The sequence below is a fragment of the Saccoglossus kowalevskii genome, chromosome 9 (assembly GCF_978046115.1).
Source record: "Saccoglossus kowalevskii chromosome 9, keSacKowa6.1, whole genome shotgun sequence".
Taxonomy (NCBI): domain Eukaryota; kingdom Metazoa; phylum Hemichordata; class Enteropneusta; family Harrimaniidae; genus Saccoglossus; species Saccoglossus kowalevskii.
In genome coordinates, this window is record NC_140649.1 from 13,583,532 (window position 1) to 13,604,969 (window position 21,438).

The following is a 21,438-nucleotide window of genomic DNA, read 5'->3' on the forward strand; positions in this document are numbered from 1 at the left end:
AGAAATCAATCCGACTAAACCCTATCCTCTTTCCCCTCCTACTACCTTCCATGCCTCTTTGTTACATTCCTTGAAGTTCATGTATCATTCTTTCACTAATTTGTCTATATTTTGCAATGTATTGTCTATGTAATTTGGTTGTTGTTTTTGTTGTCATAACGTTATTATAAACTTGTTCCCCCTATGTAAATGTTGTGTAATCTATGACTAGGGTATTTCATTCAAATATCAGTAAATAAATCTTCCTTGTATGTTTCATAAATACATGTAATTATCAAACTTTTTTCATTCATTGTAATATAATGTTAAAGTTAGATACAGAATGTTTTGTCAGAATCGAAGCCAAAATTGGAATGAAATTTGTTTTCACACAAAATGTCACTATGAACAGAAATGAATTCGATCCCTAACCAATTCCAAAATAACAAGTCTAATAAATCGATGTGTGTGCCATTATATGTAAATAACAACAAACAGATTTTTACATAAGTAAAATAGATGAGATATTATTCTAAAAACACTCTAGGGGATATTGGAATGCATGTCATACATGTATATACATGTTACTGATATTAGTTTTATGATTTAGCATTAAATGGTTGTACACCTTCGACAAATACATCGCTGACATAAATAATCTGGAAAATATTGAAATAAATCCGGTATGACGATTGTGGATTATAACGTTGCATTCACACATGATTTCAGTTTATGTTCATAGATTCAATGAATAATAGTCACACACAATATGTTCGTTTCTCGTTTTTATGTCGACAGTTTATTCAACAAATCAATCGATCAATCACCCAATCTATCAATACTTGTTCAATATTTATGTTTACTCACAACGTGTTTGTCAAATGCAATTCCCATATTGAAAATTAATACAACATACTAAAAAGTAAAACAATATTTGCGGCATAGAAGCACTTTGTCCCTACAAGGCGTTACATATTAGGAAGGTGTATTGGGTATTCGAGTAATAATGTGACTGCCATTTGACCATTGTGTTTTAATCTAATTAGCCCATTCCCAGTGTTTTGCAGTGTTGAATATATTCTTCTGTGATTTTTCCTTTTCTTTGCGGTCCATCTAGGAAGGCTTTGATCCCTGGTAATGATGAAACCTTGTTTTGGAAGGCCTGAAAACACAAATAGTACCCATTTAAAAGACGACATTTATTACCTGCAACAGAGTGGTATATGATGTGTCCCTTTGATGTGAAAATTATTTTCCGAATCGCAGCCCGATTTTTTTGTTATTTCGAATTCAGGAGTTTACCTGTAGTGGTTGAACATATGGGGTCTCAATCTGACACAACAGTCCTGGGTCAATAGTACCATAACAGGGAATATTTATCCTTTTTTCAATGTTGTTATTGACACGAGTCTTTTACATGTGCGTTTGTTTACGTGTTCAAATTGTGCCCTTAATTTGAAAATGTCGTTATCTGTATTAGAAATATTGTTATGATTGTCGTGGCAACCGTAAATGTTTAACATTTTGAATTTTCTGTTTGCCTGGTTCGTCGTACTACACACGCCAATAGAGTGGACTAATTTGCGTAAACGGAGGGATATATTGCTTATACTAAAGATGACATTAAAAGTTGTGAGAATGTCATTGATTACTTTAGGAATTTGCATTTTGATATACACATGTACCTTGTCAAAATAATTAGAGTTCAGAGGTCACCAAAAGCATTTATCCATATGTGACAAATTTATAAAGATTGAATAAACAGAAAATATTAAACGAAATGACATTCTATAAAATAATTAATTTTACAAGATATTGTGAAAGTCTAATTAACCATGCAAAGCTTTAAATATCACATGACAATTATTTAAACATTTCCTCCAATATTAGAATTTTTGTGTAAACAGTACAATTAGTATTTTGTGTAATTTTTCTTGGATTTACATGATCTTTCTATTTAAATATCACGTTATACACGATATAAAAACTTATGCCACAGGGGAAAAGATGGGATTCTTAACCAATAAATTGAAGCACTCGTACACTCGTGTAATTTTGTAGGGGTCCTTATTATCGCAGTAGATTTTTATTTGTAATTCCTCTTTGCTCAAAAAGTTTTTTTAATCCATTTTATGGATTAGCTTCGATTTTTTTTATTATTAATTGGCATTATTTAATGACACTCACCTTTAATTTCGGGAAATCGTCTAGAGCACCAGGAATGTAATCATCGCAATTCAGCAAGCACTCCAGTAAAGTTAGATCCACCATAGAAATATTGTCTCCCACCAAATAACCAGATGTGCTTCTAGAAACCTCCTGTTGGTTTAAATTCTATTACTTATCAATATAATCTTTAAGTTATTTTTCTTTTTATAGAAATTCGGTTAATTACGACAATTTATCATGCTTGTTTAAATAGGGAAATCATCAAGTTATGAAATTGTGTAAATAATTGGGCAATACCGCCAGACATCGCATACTGAGTTGAAGCATATAAGTAAACATATCGGTTATCTCCCCATATAAATGTTATTTCACCCATATATATGTTTTCCTAAGGTGTATACATTGTCATAGATAGGTAGATAGAGTCAACCGACTAGACACTCAATTAACTACACCGTAGTTGTTTTGACGGTGATGCCCAGACCACAGTGTGCAACCTAAGACCCCGGCCTTATTAATCCAAACTGGAATCTGCCGAGTGGTGTCCAAAAGCCACGAACTCATTACAGAATTAAGAACTGACACTGCTTAGGACAAGAAAAATATAGTGACATTGGTATTCATTACTGCAATCTGTAAAATAAATCAAATCAGGAAATCAACATACTTACCTTTTCAAATATTGGTAGATATCTAGGTAATATCTTTTCTCGTATCTTCTTCAAATCGTCTTCAATAGAGGCTGTTCCCCATCCCATGCTGCTGAATGGACGAAAAAAGTCCCTGGCGCCTTCATTCAGCATATCAATTCTAAGGTAGAATGCAGACTGTTTGTTTTCATTCAGCCGTGTCCGTCTTGCTTGATTAAAATACACTACACACGCTCATAAAGGTTAAGGATTGTATATACAACTAATCAACGCAAAACTGGTCGGGGATCAGTTTGAGCTTTCTCAACACACGTTGACATTCCCATGAAAGTATATAACCAACTCGTTATTACACGGAAAACTGGTGAATGCTGGCAGTCACACTTAGATCTAGATTTATTATACACTAAAATGAACTATCAATTCTGCTCTTAGAAATACAGACAATTTACATGAATACATGTATATAGGGTCTTTTGACATACATATGTCAATATCGATGGCATTCTATTGACAGCATACTATGAACGAATCACCAATACACTAATGATTACTAGAGACTGTTCATTCCATGTCTGAACTCGAACACCAGACCTTGCCATTGTTTACACATATTCAGAACGAACTTAGTTCTTGGTTTATCTATACCGTAACAGACATGTTTCTTCTATATGCAGTGTATGATTTAAAAAAATCAACATGAATAACAGTGAGTGTCTACATTTAAATACACGTGTGGTCATTTTACACACATGATTTACAAGATGGCCAAGCGTGCATGGACCGCACCATGATTTTTGTGGATTGTGGTTACTCCCTATTTGTGTAATCGGTATATTGTTGGGAAAGCAACACATTTTCGATGACATTAATGAAAATAGCCTGAATGGAATACTTTACAACTATCGAAAGTTAAACACAGCTCAAGAACAAATGTCTGCTCAGCTTACCTTGTTTTCTCTTCCAGTGTTTTACCATACATGTCGTATTTTCTAGCAATATACCGAATGATAGCGTTGGTTTGTACCAATTTCATGCCATCAATTTCCAGCAATGGGACTTGCATGAATAAAAGATCACCGGCTGAAAATTATACAGTACAGTAATTCGTAAATGAATACTCGCTCGAGTAAAAGTATTTAAAATGCAATGACCATAATGCATGTTACGAGTTTTGTGTTCGCCGCCAACAGCTTTAGTAATCAAACACGATTTTTCGTCAATCCGTGTTGGTTTCTTATAATCTGACGTTATGTATAATTAAAAAGCACCATATCGCCTACCTTTCCGCAAGGTTTCAAATTGTTCTTTATTTTGGAGAAATGTTTCCTGAAACTGTGATTTAAATGAAATCATTACAAAGAAAATTGAAATGTTATGACATGGCATACTCCGCCTATTTAACCATACGCACAAGTCGGACATTTTGTATCAGAACCTTGAACAAATGTATGTAAATATGTGGGACATGATGTATAATGTTCTTAAGTTTGATTCAATTAGTCTGGCATGTCAGAAATATGGCTCTAATAAAAATAAAATTTTGAATCCAATTAAACATAACAAATCAGGGAGATCAAGGTACCACTATGTCCAATGTATGACAAAGTTTGAACGATAGCTCTTCAGGTATGAACAACATTTGAGAATGGCATAGCAGAAACGCCTGATTTTTACGCATTTTTTGAAATTAAAATGATCGACATTCATTCATCTTGAATTGGGTTGTCAAACAAATGCGCGTGCATATGTGTGAAAGTTTAAGCACAATCTGTTTATCCGTCTGTTCAAAAAGTCTAATATTTATAGTAACTCCGGTATTTTCCGTCTCGGTTTGTGTGTGGTTGAGTAGTTTTTGTGCTGCACCCATTGAACAGCCACGGAGATAGATGTGCAATATCCTAGTTATTCAGGTTCTTCACATACAATTCTAATTCTAATCCAGGCGTGAATATTATGCCAGTTGTTATCTGATTATTGCTTGTGCAAGTCGGGTGACATCGATTGAGTAATGCCTTATTGTGCAAAATATCCTTAGGCTACACGTTGTCAATAGTAGTATGAACTATTCACTGAGTCATTCATATGTGACGGAATTCGTTTATTCTTTTACATGTACCCTTTGTTGACATATGGTGGTTGACATATTGAGGTCAAAGTACAGAGGTGAGTATCCCACCGTATGTCTAGACTACATTTAAAATGAGTAGCATGATGCTACGCATTGAATACTAGCATGAGAAGATTGTAACTTCCATCATATGAACATTCAAACATACCTTACGATAGCGTGAAAAATTACAAGCTGACCAGAGCGATAGGTCAAATATTGTACATACCTCTATTCCCGTGGCAGCCATGATTATTCTAATAGATTCTGACAATCCACGTCCATTAACATACGTGAGGTGTGCCTTTTTTGTGTCAGTTGTCATGATTGAATCTGTGAATTGGAACAAGCTATCGTGAAAGTTCTAGAATACTGCAACAATGACTTGGACGTTGGAGACCTGAACATTCGTGTATTCGTTATCGTATTCTATAGATAAGAATAAGGGAGACTTCAGACTATAGTTGTGGGTGGGCGCTGGTAAGTATTAAAAGGAGTTGCTCATAGAGACATGGTCAAAAGTGTTTGGTCTCTAAGGTAAAAATCGTCAATACTCGTGTCACAGAGTAAGGCCCGCTTATTGCTATCGAGCGGGGCACCCACAGAACTCATACTGGACAAGGGATTCTTTCACTGCTAGAATGGGATAGACAAGACAATAGTACTGAAAATTAAAGGTACACCACGATATCAAGGTAAAGCTCCTGGCTTTAATACCTCTCATAGTACAATGAATAAATTCAATCAGATAGGGGATCCATTTGTGAAAACTCACGGTTCCAGAATGTGGAAATGGGTGACACTCAATGGCTTCTGCAACATAACAACAAAGTAATACAGGAGTCTTGTTTGCAGAGGAACGCTATTATTCTGGAGGGCACCGCTGATAGCAGGAGATCGCAGAGCAGTTCATACAAGTCTCACAGAATGATTATTGATACCTGTATCACTTATCTCACAATTCAATATCGCTGCAGCAACACAAGGAGTACTGAACTGTCCTCAGTCTAGCCTATTTATAGGGCATACATGGCCCAGATTCAGGTACACCACCTGGGTTTCCACAATGTGGAATTACCAATGTGGTATTACTAGCAGCTGTCTCACGTAGGCAAGTCAGTAGCTAAACCTAGCTTCCAACCAGAATCAAGACCTTTGGGCTCCCTAGCTCCACTAATAATACCAATAATAAGATCATACAGTGGGGTCCTCATACACATTGCCTCGACCTCACCAACACAAAGGGGTGCACCTATATATAGTCTAGCTACTGAGGCTTTGTGACATGTACCATCCATCATCACACAGGTACAACTCTCCTCAGTCAATTGACTATCGTCTACCAACTTTTCACAAACACTATCCCCAAGGAACTACACCTCAGTACTGCCAATAAAGTTCTAAACAACAGGCATAAAACTCCCTATACTATTAGCTAGTGCAACACTGGCAAACACTAATAATTGGCAGCTCATGGACACACTCTATTTCGTCTATGTAAACATGGATGCCTACTTTATTAACTACTCAAGCTTAGGACAACTGACAGCAGTGTGATTTGGTTCACCATAAATATAACACCCCGACTTCAGAACTGACCTTTCCGACTACCACCTTGAAACTGGCTAGATTTCAGATTTGTACCACCCGCCTGTCTATGTGCATCTCTAAATCAGCTAATTCAGCCTTTTGTTTATCTGACTTGGGTGACCTTTCACCTATGAAAATAGACAACTCGTTACAAAATGTACTCATCAACTGATCTCTCATCACTAAGTCCTTAGCTCCTTCAAAACACAAAATTCAGACAGCTCTACCCATCTTTCAAAATATTTATTTAATCTAGCTGCAATTCCGAAATGCCCACTTCGCCGAAATCTCTTTCTATAACACTCTTCATTGATATCATAACGCTTCAACAAAGCTGCCGAAAACACATACTTGCCTGTCAATAATGCACCAAGATTCATCACCCAACTATCACGCCGCCATTTCTGAGTTGCAGAAAATCGCCCGAACCTTGAAAATAAATGCATCCATCTCATCAAACAAATGTAGCTTAGGACCCTTAGAGCCAACAATGGACTGAACCAACTGTTCTACACCTTTATCTTGGCCATTAGCTTCCGCACGTAACCTTACCACTTGAAGTTCATGCTGCCTTATTGTTTCTTCATATGATTCCATGCACACTTATATTTGCAGGCTTTGGGGTAATATGGCAAAAACATAGAATAAAGGATGCTGACAACACGTGAGACGAGACTCACTTTATGTTTTATCTCTAGATAAGACGAAATATTGATTGTGTTTTGTTTTGCATAGTTTGTGTATTTGTTTCACATGATAGTATTACACAGGCATATAATGCATTCATTATGCTGTCCCTCCATGAAAGTTATCTTTAACAACTGAATTGAGGATATGCCATGAAATAAATGCACACCAACATGAAGTATGCTTGTTCCAGAATATCCTCTTTTCATTTTACTGAATTCGTGTATATTACTGGACAGATTTTCACCAATTGTGAATCTTCGACATTCATTACGCCTTGTTTATGGTTATGGCTGCATGTTCCTTTAAGCAACAATAATTGCACGAGTTACACATTTGATCAGTGTTGATACATATATAATTTATTCATTGTATCGCAATAAAGTACATGCACAATGAACAAACAAACTTTGCAACAACTCGCGTTAATATTTTTAAAGCCAGCCCCATTCTTTTCTACAGTACAAAATATATACTTATGTGGTCTTTCCCTTTCTTAGTGGGCCATTCAGGAATGCCCTGACCCGTGATAAAGACGACAGTCTGTCTGTGAACTCCTAGCAAGTGTAATAAGCAGGAACAATCATGTACAGTTATTACGATAACCAGACATTTCGAACAAAACAATCACATACAAGGTACACGTAGTACACCTACAAATGTCATTGAAACGACAGGGAAATAATCATCGCAATAAAGCAAAAAAATAACCAACCAAATAACCAGATGAGGTGCCATACAATTCCTGTTGAAAAATGTGGATATAAATCGCATCGGTATATGTAGGCATATATTGTGTTGGTGATTTGTTATTTGTGAACAATAACATGACTACCTATATTATAGTGTTCGTATATCTGTTTAATTCGTTTAAAAAGATTCCTCTCATTTGTAAATAACGCCCTCACTCCACAATATTTAGAATGAGTGGTTGGTCAAAAGTTTGATGAGTCAGTTGCATCTATTGGCTAAGCTTGTTGTACATAGATGCAAATGAGTATAGGAACCATTAATGCTGTAGGGTGTACTGGGAGGGGTGGAGGATTTCATGTTTGTAATGACTGGTTGTAATGTGGTATCTCGTTGTTTTCAAGATGCAGCCTGATATTTGTTGCTTTTTTGGTTGTTCAATTGTGGCTAAAATTTGTGTGGTGGGTGGGAGATGTGTTTATTGTTTGTTGAGTCATTGTTTAGACACCCTGCAGCTTGAAATGGTATGGCCAAATCCAAATTCGATATGGTGGTGTTGAATATCTGTGCGATATGGCAGTGTCGTCTAAAAACCAGGCATCAAAATGATTTCTGTTTATTTATTTACTGTTGTAGATCCTGAGAACTAGCCATTGAATATGATGTCGGGAATAAATGTTTTTCTGAACAAGCTTTATTAATTATTGCTGGCAATATTCCAGTATGAATTGGGAGCAAACTGTGACACCAAATCTACTCGTTGTATTGTTATGCCTCTAAAATATTTTTTTTTAAATAAAATAAATTAAATACAAATATATTATGTGTATTTTTGTATGTGGAAACATGGCTTGCCCACTAATAAATATAAAGAAGTGTGGTCTGCAGTTCTTTTTTTTTATTTTTTTATTTGTGAAAAAAACTTTAGTGTAAACAATAAAACACTCACAGTGCAAGGCTAGTTCACCAACATGTCTATTCTCATGCTTGAGTGTGAAAGTACATGGTTTAGTGACTACCTCTCATATTTTTAAATTTTAGAATTTTTTTTTATTTGGGAAGGTTCTTCTATAAAAATAGAACAGATGTAATGAATTAATTTTAATCTTTTATTTTAATTTCAGAAGTAAAGCAAATTCAATATCTGAGACGTATATCGTACATGTATTCACTACGCCTAGGCTACCAAATCTATAGGAACAAGTTATAAGTCATGCCATAGTATGTTTACAGGTGAGTGAATTGTATACCTTCTCTAATTATAGCATAACTAGATACTCACTGCTTGTAATTGTAATGAATTAATTTTAATATTTTATTTTAATTTCAGAAGTAAAGCAAATTCAATATCTGAGACGTATATCGTACACGTATTCACTACGCCCAGGCTACCAAATCTATAGGAACAAGTTATAAGTCATGCCACAGTATGTTTACAGGTGAGTGAATTGTATACCGTCTCTAATTATAGCATAACTAGATACTCACTGCTGGTAATATTAATGAATTAATTTTAATATTTTATTTTAATTTCAGAAGTAAAGCAAATTCAATATCTGAGACGTATATCGTACACGTATTCACTACGCCTAGGCAACCAAATCTATAGGAACAAGTTATAAGTCATGCCATAGTATGTTTACAGGTGAGTGAATTGTATACCTTCTCTAATTATAGCATAACTAGATACTCACTGCTTGTAATTGTAATTAATTAATTTTAATATTTTATTTTAATTTCAGAAGTAAAGCAAATTCAATATCTGAGACGTATATCGTACATGTATTCACTACGCCTAGGCTACCAAATCTATAGCAACAAGTTATAAGTCATGCCACAGTATGTTTACAGGTGAGTGAATTGTATACCTTCTCTAATTATAGCATAACTAGATACTCACTGCTTGTAATATTAGATCTGTTTAATTCGTTTAAAAGATTCCTCTCATTAGTAAATAGCGCCCTCACTCCACAATATTTAGAATGAGTGGTTGGTCAAAAGTTTGATGAGTCAGGTGCATCTATTGGCTAAGCTTGTTGTACATAGATGCAAATGAGTATAGGAACCATTAATGCTGTAGGGTGTACTGGGAGGGGTGGAGGATTTCATGTTTGTAATGACTGGTTGTAATGTGGTATCTCGTTGTTTTCAAGATGCAGCCTGATATTTGTTGCTTTTTTGGTTGTTCAATTGTGGCTAAAATTTGTGTGGTGGGTGGGAGATGTGTTTATTGTTTGTTGAGTCATTGTTTAGACACCCTGCAGCTTGAAATGGTATGGCCAAATCCAAATTCGATATGGTGGTGTTGAATATCTGTGCGATATGGCAGTGTCGTCTAAAAACCAGGCATCAAAATGATTTCTGTTTATTTATTTACTGTTGTAGATCCTGAGAACTAGCCATTGAATATGATGTCGGGAATAAATGTTTTTCTGAACAAGCTTTATTAATTATTGCTGGCAATATTCCAGTATGAATTGGGAGCAAACTGTGACACCAAATCTACTTGTTGTATTGTTATGCCTCTAAAATATTTTTTTTTAAATAAAATAAATTAAATAGAAATATATTATGTGTATTTTTGTATGTGGAAACATGGCTTGCCCACTAATAAATATAAAGAAGTGTGGTCTGCAGTTCTTTTTTTTTATTTTTTTATTTGTGAAAAAAACTTTAGTGTAAACAATAAAACACTTACAGTGCAAGGCTAGTTCACCAACATGTCTATTCTCATGCTTGAGTGTGAAAGTACATGGTTTAGTGACTACCTCTCATATTTTTAAATTTTAGAATTTTTTTTTATTTGGGAAGGTTCTTCTATAAAAATAGAACAGATGTAATGAATTAATTTTAATCTTTTATTTTAATTTCAGAAGTAAAGCAAATTCAATATCTGAGACGTATATCGTACATGTATTCACTACGCCTAGGCTACCAAATCTATAGGAACAAGTTATAAGTCATGCCATAGTATGTTTACAGGTGAGTGAATTGTATACCTTCTCTAATTATAGCATAACTAGATACTCACTGCTTGTAATTGTAATGAATTAATTTTAATATTTTATTTTAATTTCAGAAGTAAAGCAAATTCAATATCTGAGACGTATATCGTACACGTATTCACTACGCCCAGGCTACCAAATCTATAGGAACAAGTTATAAGTCATGCCACAGTATGTTTACAGGTGAGTGAATTGTATACCGTCTCTAATTATAGCATAACTAGATACTCACTGCTGGTAATATTAATGAATTAATTTTAATATTTTATTTTAATTTCAGAAGTAAAGCAAATTCAATATCTGAGACGTATATCGTACACGTATTCACTACGCCTAGGCAACCACATCTATAGGAACAAGTTATAAGTCATGCCATAGTATGTTTACAGGTGAGTGAATTGTATACCTTCTCTAATTATAGCATAACTAGATACTCACTGCTTGTAATTGTAATGAATTAATTTTAATATTTTATTTTAATTTCAGAAGTAAAGCAAATTCAATATCTGAGATGTACAGTACTCATTTCGCCCAGCCTCCCGCCCGCTTACGGATTTCGATCGCTTTTTTTTCGCTCGCTTTGTTCAATTCGACCGCGCAATTTCCGCTTTTTTTTCGACCGCGCAAATCTGGAAGTTTCCGCTCGCGCAATCGCTCGCTCGCTCGCTCGCTTGCCTGACAGAGCAACCACCCGCATTTACAGTTCATTACCTACTGTTTCATGTACAAGTGTGTCATTTTTGTTTTTATGATGTTAAAATAAGAATAAATACAATCAAAAATTTATAGAACGACCGTTGAAAAAATATGGTGGATCACACGGCCATATAAAATTGGTAATAATACATACGCGTAGCAATAATGTCCACCATAAACAAGATCGAACCAAACATGTGAAATCAAATACGACACTGACACAGACACAACTAATATAAAATAAAACCATTCAATTTTTGGTGGAGAGCTAAAAATGTCTACTGTAGAGTATGGTATTCATTGAGTAACCGTGTATAGGGAGACGGCTGTCATGTTTAACACGGGTCAAGTTGTAGATATGTAAATCTATGGCACCTATAACAATTGAAGAATATCTGCAGGAATAGTAAGACTGTGAAAAAAAAACGACCAATCGATTGTTATAGAATGACAGCAGTGTAAAATGTGTCAAACAAATACAATACTTGCAAATGTAATGTCGGCCAGCGCCAATCTTACTTGTCCGAAGTTGTCGAAGCCGACATCAATGGAGATCGCGTTTTTTAACTAGGCGGCTGGCAAGTGGACTAACACGTTACATAAACTTGTTGAATTACAATTATGGTTTTTATTTTTGCGCCCAATGTCTCGTTATAAAATAAAGGATTCAAAGTTTGCAGGGTATTCCGTTTTTTGCGAACTCTGGGCGAAATACTTTCATGAGCTGTACGTAGTTCACTTACAGCCAAAACAAAGTCAGCTTGACATTAAGTTGTGAGACGCGACAAAACAAACGCTGCCAGTGATAGATTACGTGAATAAAAACAAAACAAAATAAACGCAATCAAAGGCGCCGACCACACGCTTTGGAAATAAATAGAACGCGTTGCTAAGAGGAATCACACCTGCATCTCGACGACGTCTCCGGTCATGAGCAAGGTTTGCCGCGTCTTAGAAAAATTGAAAGTTAAAAAAGAATCAGTGTCGGGGAACCATTCACAATGTTTGCATGAAAAATCCCCCGCGAAAACCTTTTTTTTTCTGTTACAAACCCAACAGAGGTGCACATACAGTTTTAGTGACCCGAAGAGCTCATTGTCAACTGAGGCGAAGCACTACGATAAACACTTTCCGTTCCCCATAAATAATAATAATAACAAAAAAAAACTTCTCGTTACCGACATTATGAAATTCTTTCGTTTTGGGGGAAAAACCCTGAAAAAAAACCTGATTTTGACAAGATAATTTAGAAATTGATAATTCATAACGAAATGTTTTCCATATGTACCCATCATTTTTTTTCATAATTACTGATTACACACGAATATTACAGAAAAAAATAATTTGCTATATTATCTATATTTGTGCCTTTTATTTGTCTTGAATCGTGACTGAAAGGAGCTGGATGAAATTACAAACTATGTAGAGTGTTCGACAACTCATGTATGAACAACAATTTTAATAAATATGATTTTACTTGGTAAAATTACTGTATTTTTCTACATAAAAACAAAATAATTTCACAATGTCTTTATTATCATAGCGTTGTTGGTAAAAGTTGAAAATGATACTTCCACGTGAACCTGCTTATCTGAGATCGAAGGAGTCTCTGTTTTCAACAGCCGTATACATCTAAAACTGCGTCATCGCTAAGTTTCCTTGGTGGACCACGAGCTCTGTTCCTTGTTTGCACGTTATCATGTTCACACAATCGCAGACATTATTTGTAAGGGTGCTTTTTGAAATGGCACATTTTCTCGATGTTTTAGCGAGTACTCCGCGGGTATATGGCTTGTTCTCACATCAGCATAATTTTTCTCGAATTCACTCATCGCTTTCCCATATGCACTTCTCGTTCTTTGCTGCTAGCTTTTTTGCACTCTAATATGTTGTTGTTTTTGTCTTTCTAAACATCGAGTTTATTTTTGACATTCAACGAGATCGCTTGAATTTTGAATTTGATGACGGTTCGAATTTATCCACTTTTACAGTGATCAACATTGCGTTCGAGTAGAGTTACTAGTAATTATAAGCCTGATTTACATTTTTCTTGCGGTGTTTTTCGTCAATGTATTAAATATAAGTGCTTTGGGAAATAACATAATTATATTGCGCGAGTAAAAGAGTTTGGTGAGACTGTCACAACATACTAAAACAGATGTTTTACTTATTTCCAACACGCGTGGTCGGCGCCTCTGATTGCGTTTATTTTGTATTTTTGTTTTCAAAATGTATCACTGGCTGCATTTGTTTTGTTTTCCTCAACAAATTAACTGTTCCGAGATCTCTTTCATTTTTCGTCCGGCTGCTGCCAATCCAATAATTCGTCGTCGCATGTAATCAGACAAGCGATTAATCGTCACAGTCATTATACTAGTAGTTTAAGTCCAATTGATTTGTAGAAATTCAGCTATGCGATAATTATATGTGCAGTTTTGTTTTGCGCACCCAGACATAATCAAAAGTTAACCAATAGATTTTCTGAACTACAGCATTCGTATTACTTGTGCAAATTGAGTAAGAGTCATAATGTGAGTTGCGTTCGCAAATAACAAAGTGTCAAATTATTTTGAGCGCCGTTCGGAATAAATTTAGTCAAAATCACACACAGAAACACACACACAACACACAAATACTAGTACTCAATAATATCGCGATTGACCAGTCATATAGCTTCTTGAACTACACGCACAAGGACGTAAATATGTAAATACAGGTCACAGTTCGACTTGCGTAGCAAACGTTACAATGTGTCAAGTGATTTGAAGGCGTCTTTTTTCCAAAACAGAGAAGCGATAGATTTCTAAATTTATTACGAATAAAAACTTAAGTTTATACATACAATGTACGATCATTGTTACTCCAGCGGTCGGTTGGCAAGCGGACGGTGTTTCTGAAGCCAGTCATAGCAGGAGCAAGCGAGCGAACAAAAGTGAGCGAGCGAGCGAACAAAAGCGAACGCGAGTGAGCGGAAAAAAGGCGGTCGGTTTCCGGTCGGAAAGCAGCGAGCGGTCAGAAATTAAGCGATAAGCGGTCGGAAAAAAAGCGATAAAAGCGGGAGGTTGGGCGGAATGAGTGCTGCATATCGTACACGTATTCATTACGCCTAGGTTACCAAATCTATAGGAACAAGTTATAAGTCATGCCACAGTATGTTTACAGGCGAGTGAATTGTATACCGTCTCTAATTATAGCATAACTAGATACTCACTGCTGGTAATATTAATTAATTAATTTTAATATTTTATTTTAATTTCAGAAGTAAAGCAAATTCAATATCTGAGACATATATCGAACATGTATTCACTACGCCTAGGCTACCAAATCTATAGGAACAAGTTATAAGTCATGCCATAGTATGTTTACAGGTGAGTGAATTGTATACCTTCTCTAATTATAGCATAACTAGATACTCACTGCTTGTAAATGTAATGAATTAATTTTAATATTTTATTTTAATTTCAGAAGTAAAGCAAATTCAATATCTGAGACGTATATCACACACGTATTCACTATGCCTAGGCTACCAAATCTATAGGAACAAGTTATAAGTCATGCCACAGTATGTTTACAGGTGGGTGACTTGTATACCGTCTCTAATTATAGCATAACTAGATACTCACTGCTGGTAATATTAATGAATTAATTTTAATATTTTATTTTAATTTCAGAAGTAAAGCAAATTCAATATCTGAGACGTATATCGTACACGTATTCACTACGCCGAGGCAACCAAATCTATAGGAACAAGTTATAAGTCATGCCATAGTATGTTTACAGGTGAGGGAATTGTATACCTTCTCTAATTATAGCATAACTAGATACTCACTGCTTGTAATTGTAATGAATTAATTTTAATATTTTATTTTAATTTCAGAAGTAAAGCAAATTCAATATCTGAGACGTATATCGTACACGTATTCACTACGCCTAGGCTACCAAATCTATAGGCACAAGTTATATGTCATGCCACAGTATGTTTACAGGTGAGTGAATTGTATACCTTCTCTAATTATAGCATAACTAGATACTCACTGCTTGTAATATTAGATCTGTTTAATTTGTTTAAAAGATTCCTCTCATTGGTAAATAGCGCCCTCACTCCACAATATTTAGAATGAGTGGCTGGTCAAAAGTTTGATGAGTCAGGTGCATCTATTGGCCAAGCTTGTTGTACATAGATGCAAATGAGTTTAGGAACCATTAATGCTGTAGGGTGTACTGGGAGGGGTGGAGGATTTCATGTTTGTAATGACTGGTTGTAATGTGGTATCTCGTTGTTTTCAAGATGCAGCCTGATATTTGTTGCTTTCTTGGTTGTTCAATTGTGGCTAAAATTTGTGTGGTGGGTAGGAGATGTGTTTATTGTTTGTTGAGTCATTGTTTAGACACCCTGCAGCTTGAAATGGTATGGCCAAATCCAAATTCGATATGGTGGTGTTGAATATCTGTGCGATATGGCAGTGTCGTCTAAAAACCAGGCATCAAAATGATTTCTGTTTATTTATTTACTGTTGTAGATCCTGAGAACTAGCCATTGAATATGATGTCGGGAATAAATGTTTTTCTGAACAAGCTTTATTAATTATTGCTGGCAATATTCCAGTATGAATTGGGAGCAAACTGTGACACCAAATCTACTCGTTGTATTGTTATGCCTCTAAAATATTTTTTTTTAAATAAAATAAATTAAATAGAAATATATTATGTGTATTTTTGTATGTGGAAACATGGCTTGCCCACTAATAAATATAAAGAAGTGTGGTCTGCAGTTCTTTTTTTTTAAATTTTTTTATTTGTGAAAAAAACTTTAGTGTAAACAATAAAACACTCACAGTGCAAGGCTAGTTCACCAACATGTCTATTCTCATGCTTGAGTGTGAAAGTACATGGTTTAGTGACTACCTCTCATATTTTTAAATTTTAGAATTTTTTTTTATTTGGGAAGGTTCTTCTATAAAAATAGAACAGATGTAATGAATTAATTTTAATATTTTATTTTAATTTCAGAAGTAAAGCAAATTCAATATCTGAGACGTATATCGTACATGTATTCACTACGCCTAGGCTACCAAATCTATAGGAACAAGTTATAAGTCATGCCACAGTATGTTTACAGGTGAGTGAATTGTATACTGTCTCTAATTATAGCATAACTAGATACTCACTGCTTGTAATTGTAATGAATTAATTTTAATATTTTATTTTAATTTCAGAAGTAAAGCAAATTCAATATCTGAGACGTATATCGTACACGTATTCATTACGCCTAGTTTACCAAATCTATAGGAACAAGTTATAAGTCATGCCACAGTATGTTTACAGGTGAGTGAATTGTATACCGTCTCTAATTATAGCATAACTAGATACTCACTGCTGGTAATATTAATTAATTAATTTTAGTATTTTATTTTAATTTCAGAAGTAAAGCAAATTCAATATCTGAGACGTATATCGTACATGTATTCACTACGCCTAGGCTACCAAATCTATAGGAACAAGTTATAAGTCATGCCACAGTATGTTTACAGGTGAGTGAATTGTATACCTTCTCTAATTATAGCATAACTAGATACTCACTGCTTGTAATTGTAATGAATTAATTTTAATATTTTATTTTAATTTCAGAAGTAAAGCAAATTCAATATCTGAGACGTATATCATACACGTATTCACTACGCCTAGGCTACCAAATCTATAGGAACAAGTTATAAGTCATGCCACAGTATGTTTACAGGTGAGTGAATTGTATACTGTCTCTAATTATAGCATAACTAGATACTCACTGCTTGTAATTGTAATGAATTAATTTTAATATTTTATTTTAATTTCAGAAGTAAAGCAAATTCAATATCTGAGACGTATATCGTACACGTATTCACTACGCCTAGGCTACCAAATCTATAGGAACAAGTTATAAGTCATGCCACAGTATGTTTACAGGTGAGTGAATTGTATACCTTCTCTAATTATAGCATAACTAGATACTCACTGCTTGTAATTGTAATGAATTAATTTTAATATTTTATTTTAATTTCAGAAGTAAAGCAAATTCAATATCTGAGACGTATATCGTACACGTATTCACTACTCCTAGGCTACCAAATCTATAGAAACAAGTTATAAGTCATGCCACAGTATGTTTACAGTTGAGTGAATTGTATACCTTCTCTAATTATAGCATAACTAGATACTCACTGCTTGTAATATTAGATCTGTTTAATTCGTTTAAAAGATTCCTCTCATTAGTAAATAGCGCCCTCACTCCACAATATTTAGAATGAGTGGTTGGTCAAAAGTTTGATGAGTCAGGTGCATCTATTGGCCAAGCTTGTTGTACATAGATGCAATTGAGTTTAGGAACCATTAATGCTGTAGGGTGTACTGGGAGGGGTGGAGGATTTCATGTTTGTAATGACTGGTTGTAATGTGGTATCTCGTTGTTTTCAAGATGCAGCCTGATATTTGTTGCTTTCTTGGGTGTTCAATTGTGGCTAAAATTTGTGTGGTGGGTAGGAGATGTGTTTATTGTTTGTTGAGTCATTGTTTAGACACCCTGCAGCTTGAAATGGTATGGCCAAATCCAAATTCGATATGGTGGTGTTGAATATCTGTGCGATATGGCAGTGTCGTCTAAAAACCAGGCATCAAAATGATTTCTGTTTATTTATTTACTGTTGTAGATCCTGAGAACTAGCCATTGAATATGATGTCGGGAATAAATGGTTTTCTGAACAAGCTTTATTAATTATTGCTGGCAATATTCCAGTATGAATTGGGAGCAAACTGTGACACCAAATCTAGTCGTTGTATTAGTATGCCTCTAAAATATTTTTTTTTAAATAAAATAAATTAAATACAAATATATTATGTGTATTTTTGTATGTGGAAACATGGCTTGCCCACTAATAAATATAAAGAAGTGTGGTCTGCAGTTCCTTTTTTTTTATTTGTGAAAAAAACTTTAGTGTAAACAATAAAACACTCACAGTGCAAGGCTAGTTCACCAACATGTCTATTCTCTTGCCAGAGTGTGAAAGTACATGGTTTAGTGACTACCTCTCATATTTTTAAATTTTAGAATTGTTTTTATTTGGGAAGGTTCTTCTATAAAAATAGAACAGATGTAATGAATTAATTTTAATATTTTATTTTAATTTCAGAAGTAAAGCAAATTCAATATCTGAGACGTATATCGTGTCCAATGATTGTATCACTCACTGTGGGGAAAATCCCGGGGGAAAAGATAAATATATTTACGGATATAGTAATGCACGACTTCTCACCATCTGCATGATTTCCCATTCCGCTGTCCCGTCTAACCGAGGTACTCTGTATGAAGGACAATTTTTGTCACATTTTCTGGCGTTATCTTGTACAGTTGTGTACATTTGTTAACCTTCTTTCGTTTCAGCTTGCAGCTGTCGCAATTACATGACCTTTCCCATACATGTAAATTGCATAAGTCAGGCCAACTAAGGGACTGGTCATTTTCTTTAATTTGGCCTGGGGATGCAGGGCAATCTGATTTTGCAAAAGTATGAACAGAAATTTTGATCTATTGGTATATTACTTGTAGCTTTGAAGAGAGTAGCTATCGCAGTGAGTAGGGCTTTGTCACAGTAACTGATCCTTTCATCGGAGTTAAGAATTAATGCCAGGGATGAACCCCAAAACACGTTAAGCAACGAAACTGTTCCAAATCATAGTACAAAACACGAATTAACGATTGTTTACCCTTGAGGGAAAACCGTGTTTATGTTATAAGAAATTGAAGACCTCAAACACTAAGTTTTTTTGATTGCTTAACGCATTTAGGTCTATAAGCTGCAAGTTAGAGTGCATATACCTAAGCACAGTCACTCTTTCCGTCGTCCATTTTATGCTAATGACTTCTTAGCTCGTTAATACCGCTTTTGTTTCAATGTTTATCGAGACAAGGGTAGTTACAATAGAACGACGCGGCGCTTCCTAACCGTCCTAGTAGAGTGACTGTGACATAAGCGACCATCCCTCGGCAAATTACGAACTATTATTATCTCTGGATGGTTCCAAGAAAAGAAGGGATAACATTATCCCTGAGTGGTACCAACTACAAAGGTGATAATATTATCTCTGGATGGTTCCAAGAAAAGAAGGGATAACATTATCCCTGAGTGGTTCCAACTACAACGGTGATAATATTATCTCTGGATGGTTCCAAGAAAAGAAGGGATAACATTATCCCTGAGTGGTTCCAACTACAAAGGTGATAATATTATCTCTGGGTGGTTCCAAGAAAAGAAGGGATAACATTATCCCCGAGTGGTACCAACTACAAAAGTGATAATATTATCTCTGGGTGGGTCCAAGAAAAGAAGAGATAACATTATCCATCAGTGGTACCAACTACAAAGATGATAATTTTATCCACGAGTGGTCCCAACAACAAGGAAGATAATATTATTCAAAACTGGCGATTAAAAACACAGGTGTCAACATATCGTAACTTTATCTATATTAATTGTATTTTTAATTGAACACAAATGCTATAAATGAAAGCAAGATACATAAATGGTACAGTATATGTACCGAAAACCCAGTCAGAAAACTTGTACTGTCTGTAAATTCATCGCCGGTAAATGAAATCCACTGTCAATATCGATGAACTGATTTATGAGCATGGCTTTCGTCGATGTATGAATTGAATCAGAAGCGGCGGCACGAAATTTTACATGGAAGGGCCCATTACTCGGGGGGGGGGCGAAATTTAGACCCTCTGAAACGCTATTTCCTACATTTTGAGGGGCGATCGCCCCCTCTCTTCACCCTGGGCTACCGCCACTGTGAATAAATTGTCACACAAAATGAACAACAACAATAACGATAATAGCTGGAGCTTCTTTTCCCAAAACATCAATTATCGACTGCCAACTTCATTCGGTTGACGAATTTATGCCGTCGTTGTCTGCTACATGAGAACGTCACATTCTTTAAACAACGCGAAGCTGTATGTCCAGGCACATACAGTTCATCGCTGAGTACATCGTTGACACTCACATGAGAACAAACACGTGTTTCAGACAGGCCACTATCACGAATATGTCTAATTATTAAGAATAAAAACAGTCTCATATCTCCAATTAGAACGATGACATGGCCGATATATTTGTGTTTGAACGTTTTATCGGACTCGGCGTGCCGATTTACCAACAGCAGCGTGCTTAATATATAATATAATAATAATTACGACGATTACTCGCAATAGTACGTACAATGCCCACCGAAAGCCCGCCACATACTATCTTACGTCCTGACCATTTTAACGCATCTAAAGCAGCGTGCGTGGCTCTACGTCTATGAATGCACGGTTTTTAGTCAAGATGTAGTCAGATGTGACCAGATTTCACGATTCAGCACATTTGAACGTCTCATGCATGCAATACTTGTAGTTTATATGTGATGATGCATCGTCAAATTTGAAAAGCCAAAACTTACGATCAAACATTATTGCTTTGAACTCTCTATAACCGTCATTGGTGAATATACACCGAGTAATCATTTTGTTCGCTCAGGTGTTACTAGTAGTGGATATGTTTAATATGTTCTCCGTTTTGACCACAATATTATTAAATAAAAGCAAAAGTTTTAGGTAGATCAATAATTTTATAAAGTAAATTCTTCTGTATACAATTCTGGATAGAGTCTATGACTGTTCAGGTTATAGGATTTACCGCCCTAATAGAAGAAGTATATCCCGACAATTTTAATCGGTTCAGAAGGTCAATACACTGGTAAATGTTTACGGGTACGTGACCGCCCAAGCTATATTGCTTCAGTTTTGATACTTAATTCATGAAACTTATCAAGATGAGCAAGTAAT

At 35.2% G+C, this 21,438-nt stretch overlaps 1 protein-coding gene across 2 annotated transcripts; it reads right to left on the reverse strand.

Annotated features, from left to right (window-relative positions):
* Nucleotides 1–751: 751 nt before the first annotated feature.
* Nucleotides 752–6,042, reverse strand: LOC102803077 (glutathione S-transferase A4-like). 2 transcript variants are annotated; one of them, XM_085503739.1, is made up of 7 exons: nt 5,850–6,042; nt 5,138–5,241; nt 4,082–4,133; nt 3,749–3,881; nt 2,820–2,958; nt 2,167–2,298; nt 752–1,141 (listed from the first exon to the last, which is right to left on the reverse strand). In XM_085503739.1, exons 2-7 carry the CDS (start codon nt 5,231–5,233, stop codon nt 1,022–1,024), a joined length of 672 nt encoding a protein of 223 aa, XP_085359865.1. In that variant the 5' UTR covers nt 5,234–5,241; nt 5,850–6,042; the 3' UTR covers nt 752–1,021. The 2 variants fall into 2 exon arrangements, with proteins under 2 accessions (XP_085359865.1, XP_085359866.1); XM_085503740.1 differs by lacking the exon at nt 5,850–6,042 and having other exon boundaries at nt 5,138–5,322.
* Nucleotides 6,043–21,438: the final 15,396 nt, after the last annotated feature.

What these genes read in the sequence shown, in the direction of transcription:
- LOC102803077 (XM_085503739.1), bottom strand. Translation starts at nt 5,233, where the DNA reads ATGACAACTGACACAAAAAAGGCACACCTCACGTATGTTAATGGACGT. An exon ending in ATTTGAAACCTTGCGGAAAG is followed by an intron (nt 3,882 to 4,081) that starts GTAGGCGATATG and finishes TATAATTTTCAG; the next exon opens with CCGGTGATCTTTTATTCATG. An exon ending in ACGATTTCCCGAAATTAAAG is followed by an intron (nt 1,142 to 2,166) that starts GTGAGTGTCATT and finishes TTGTGTTTTCAG; the next exon opens with GCCTTCCAAAACAAGGTTTC.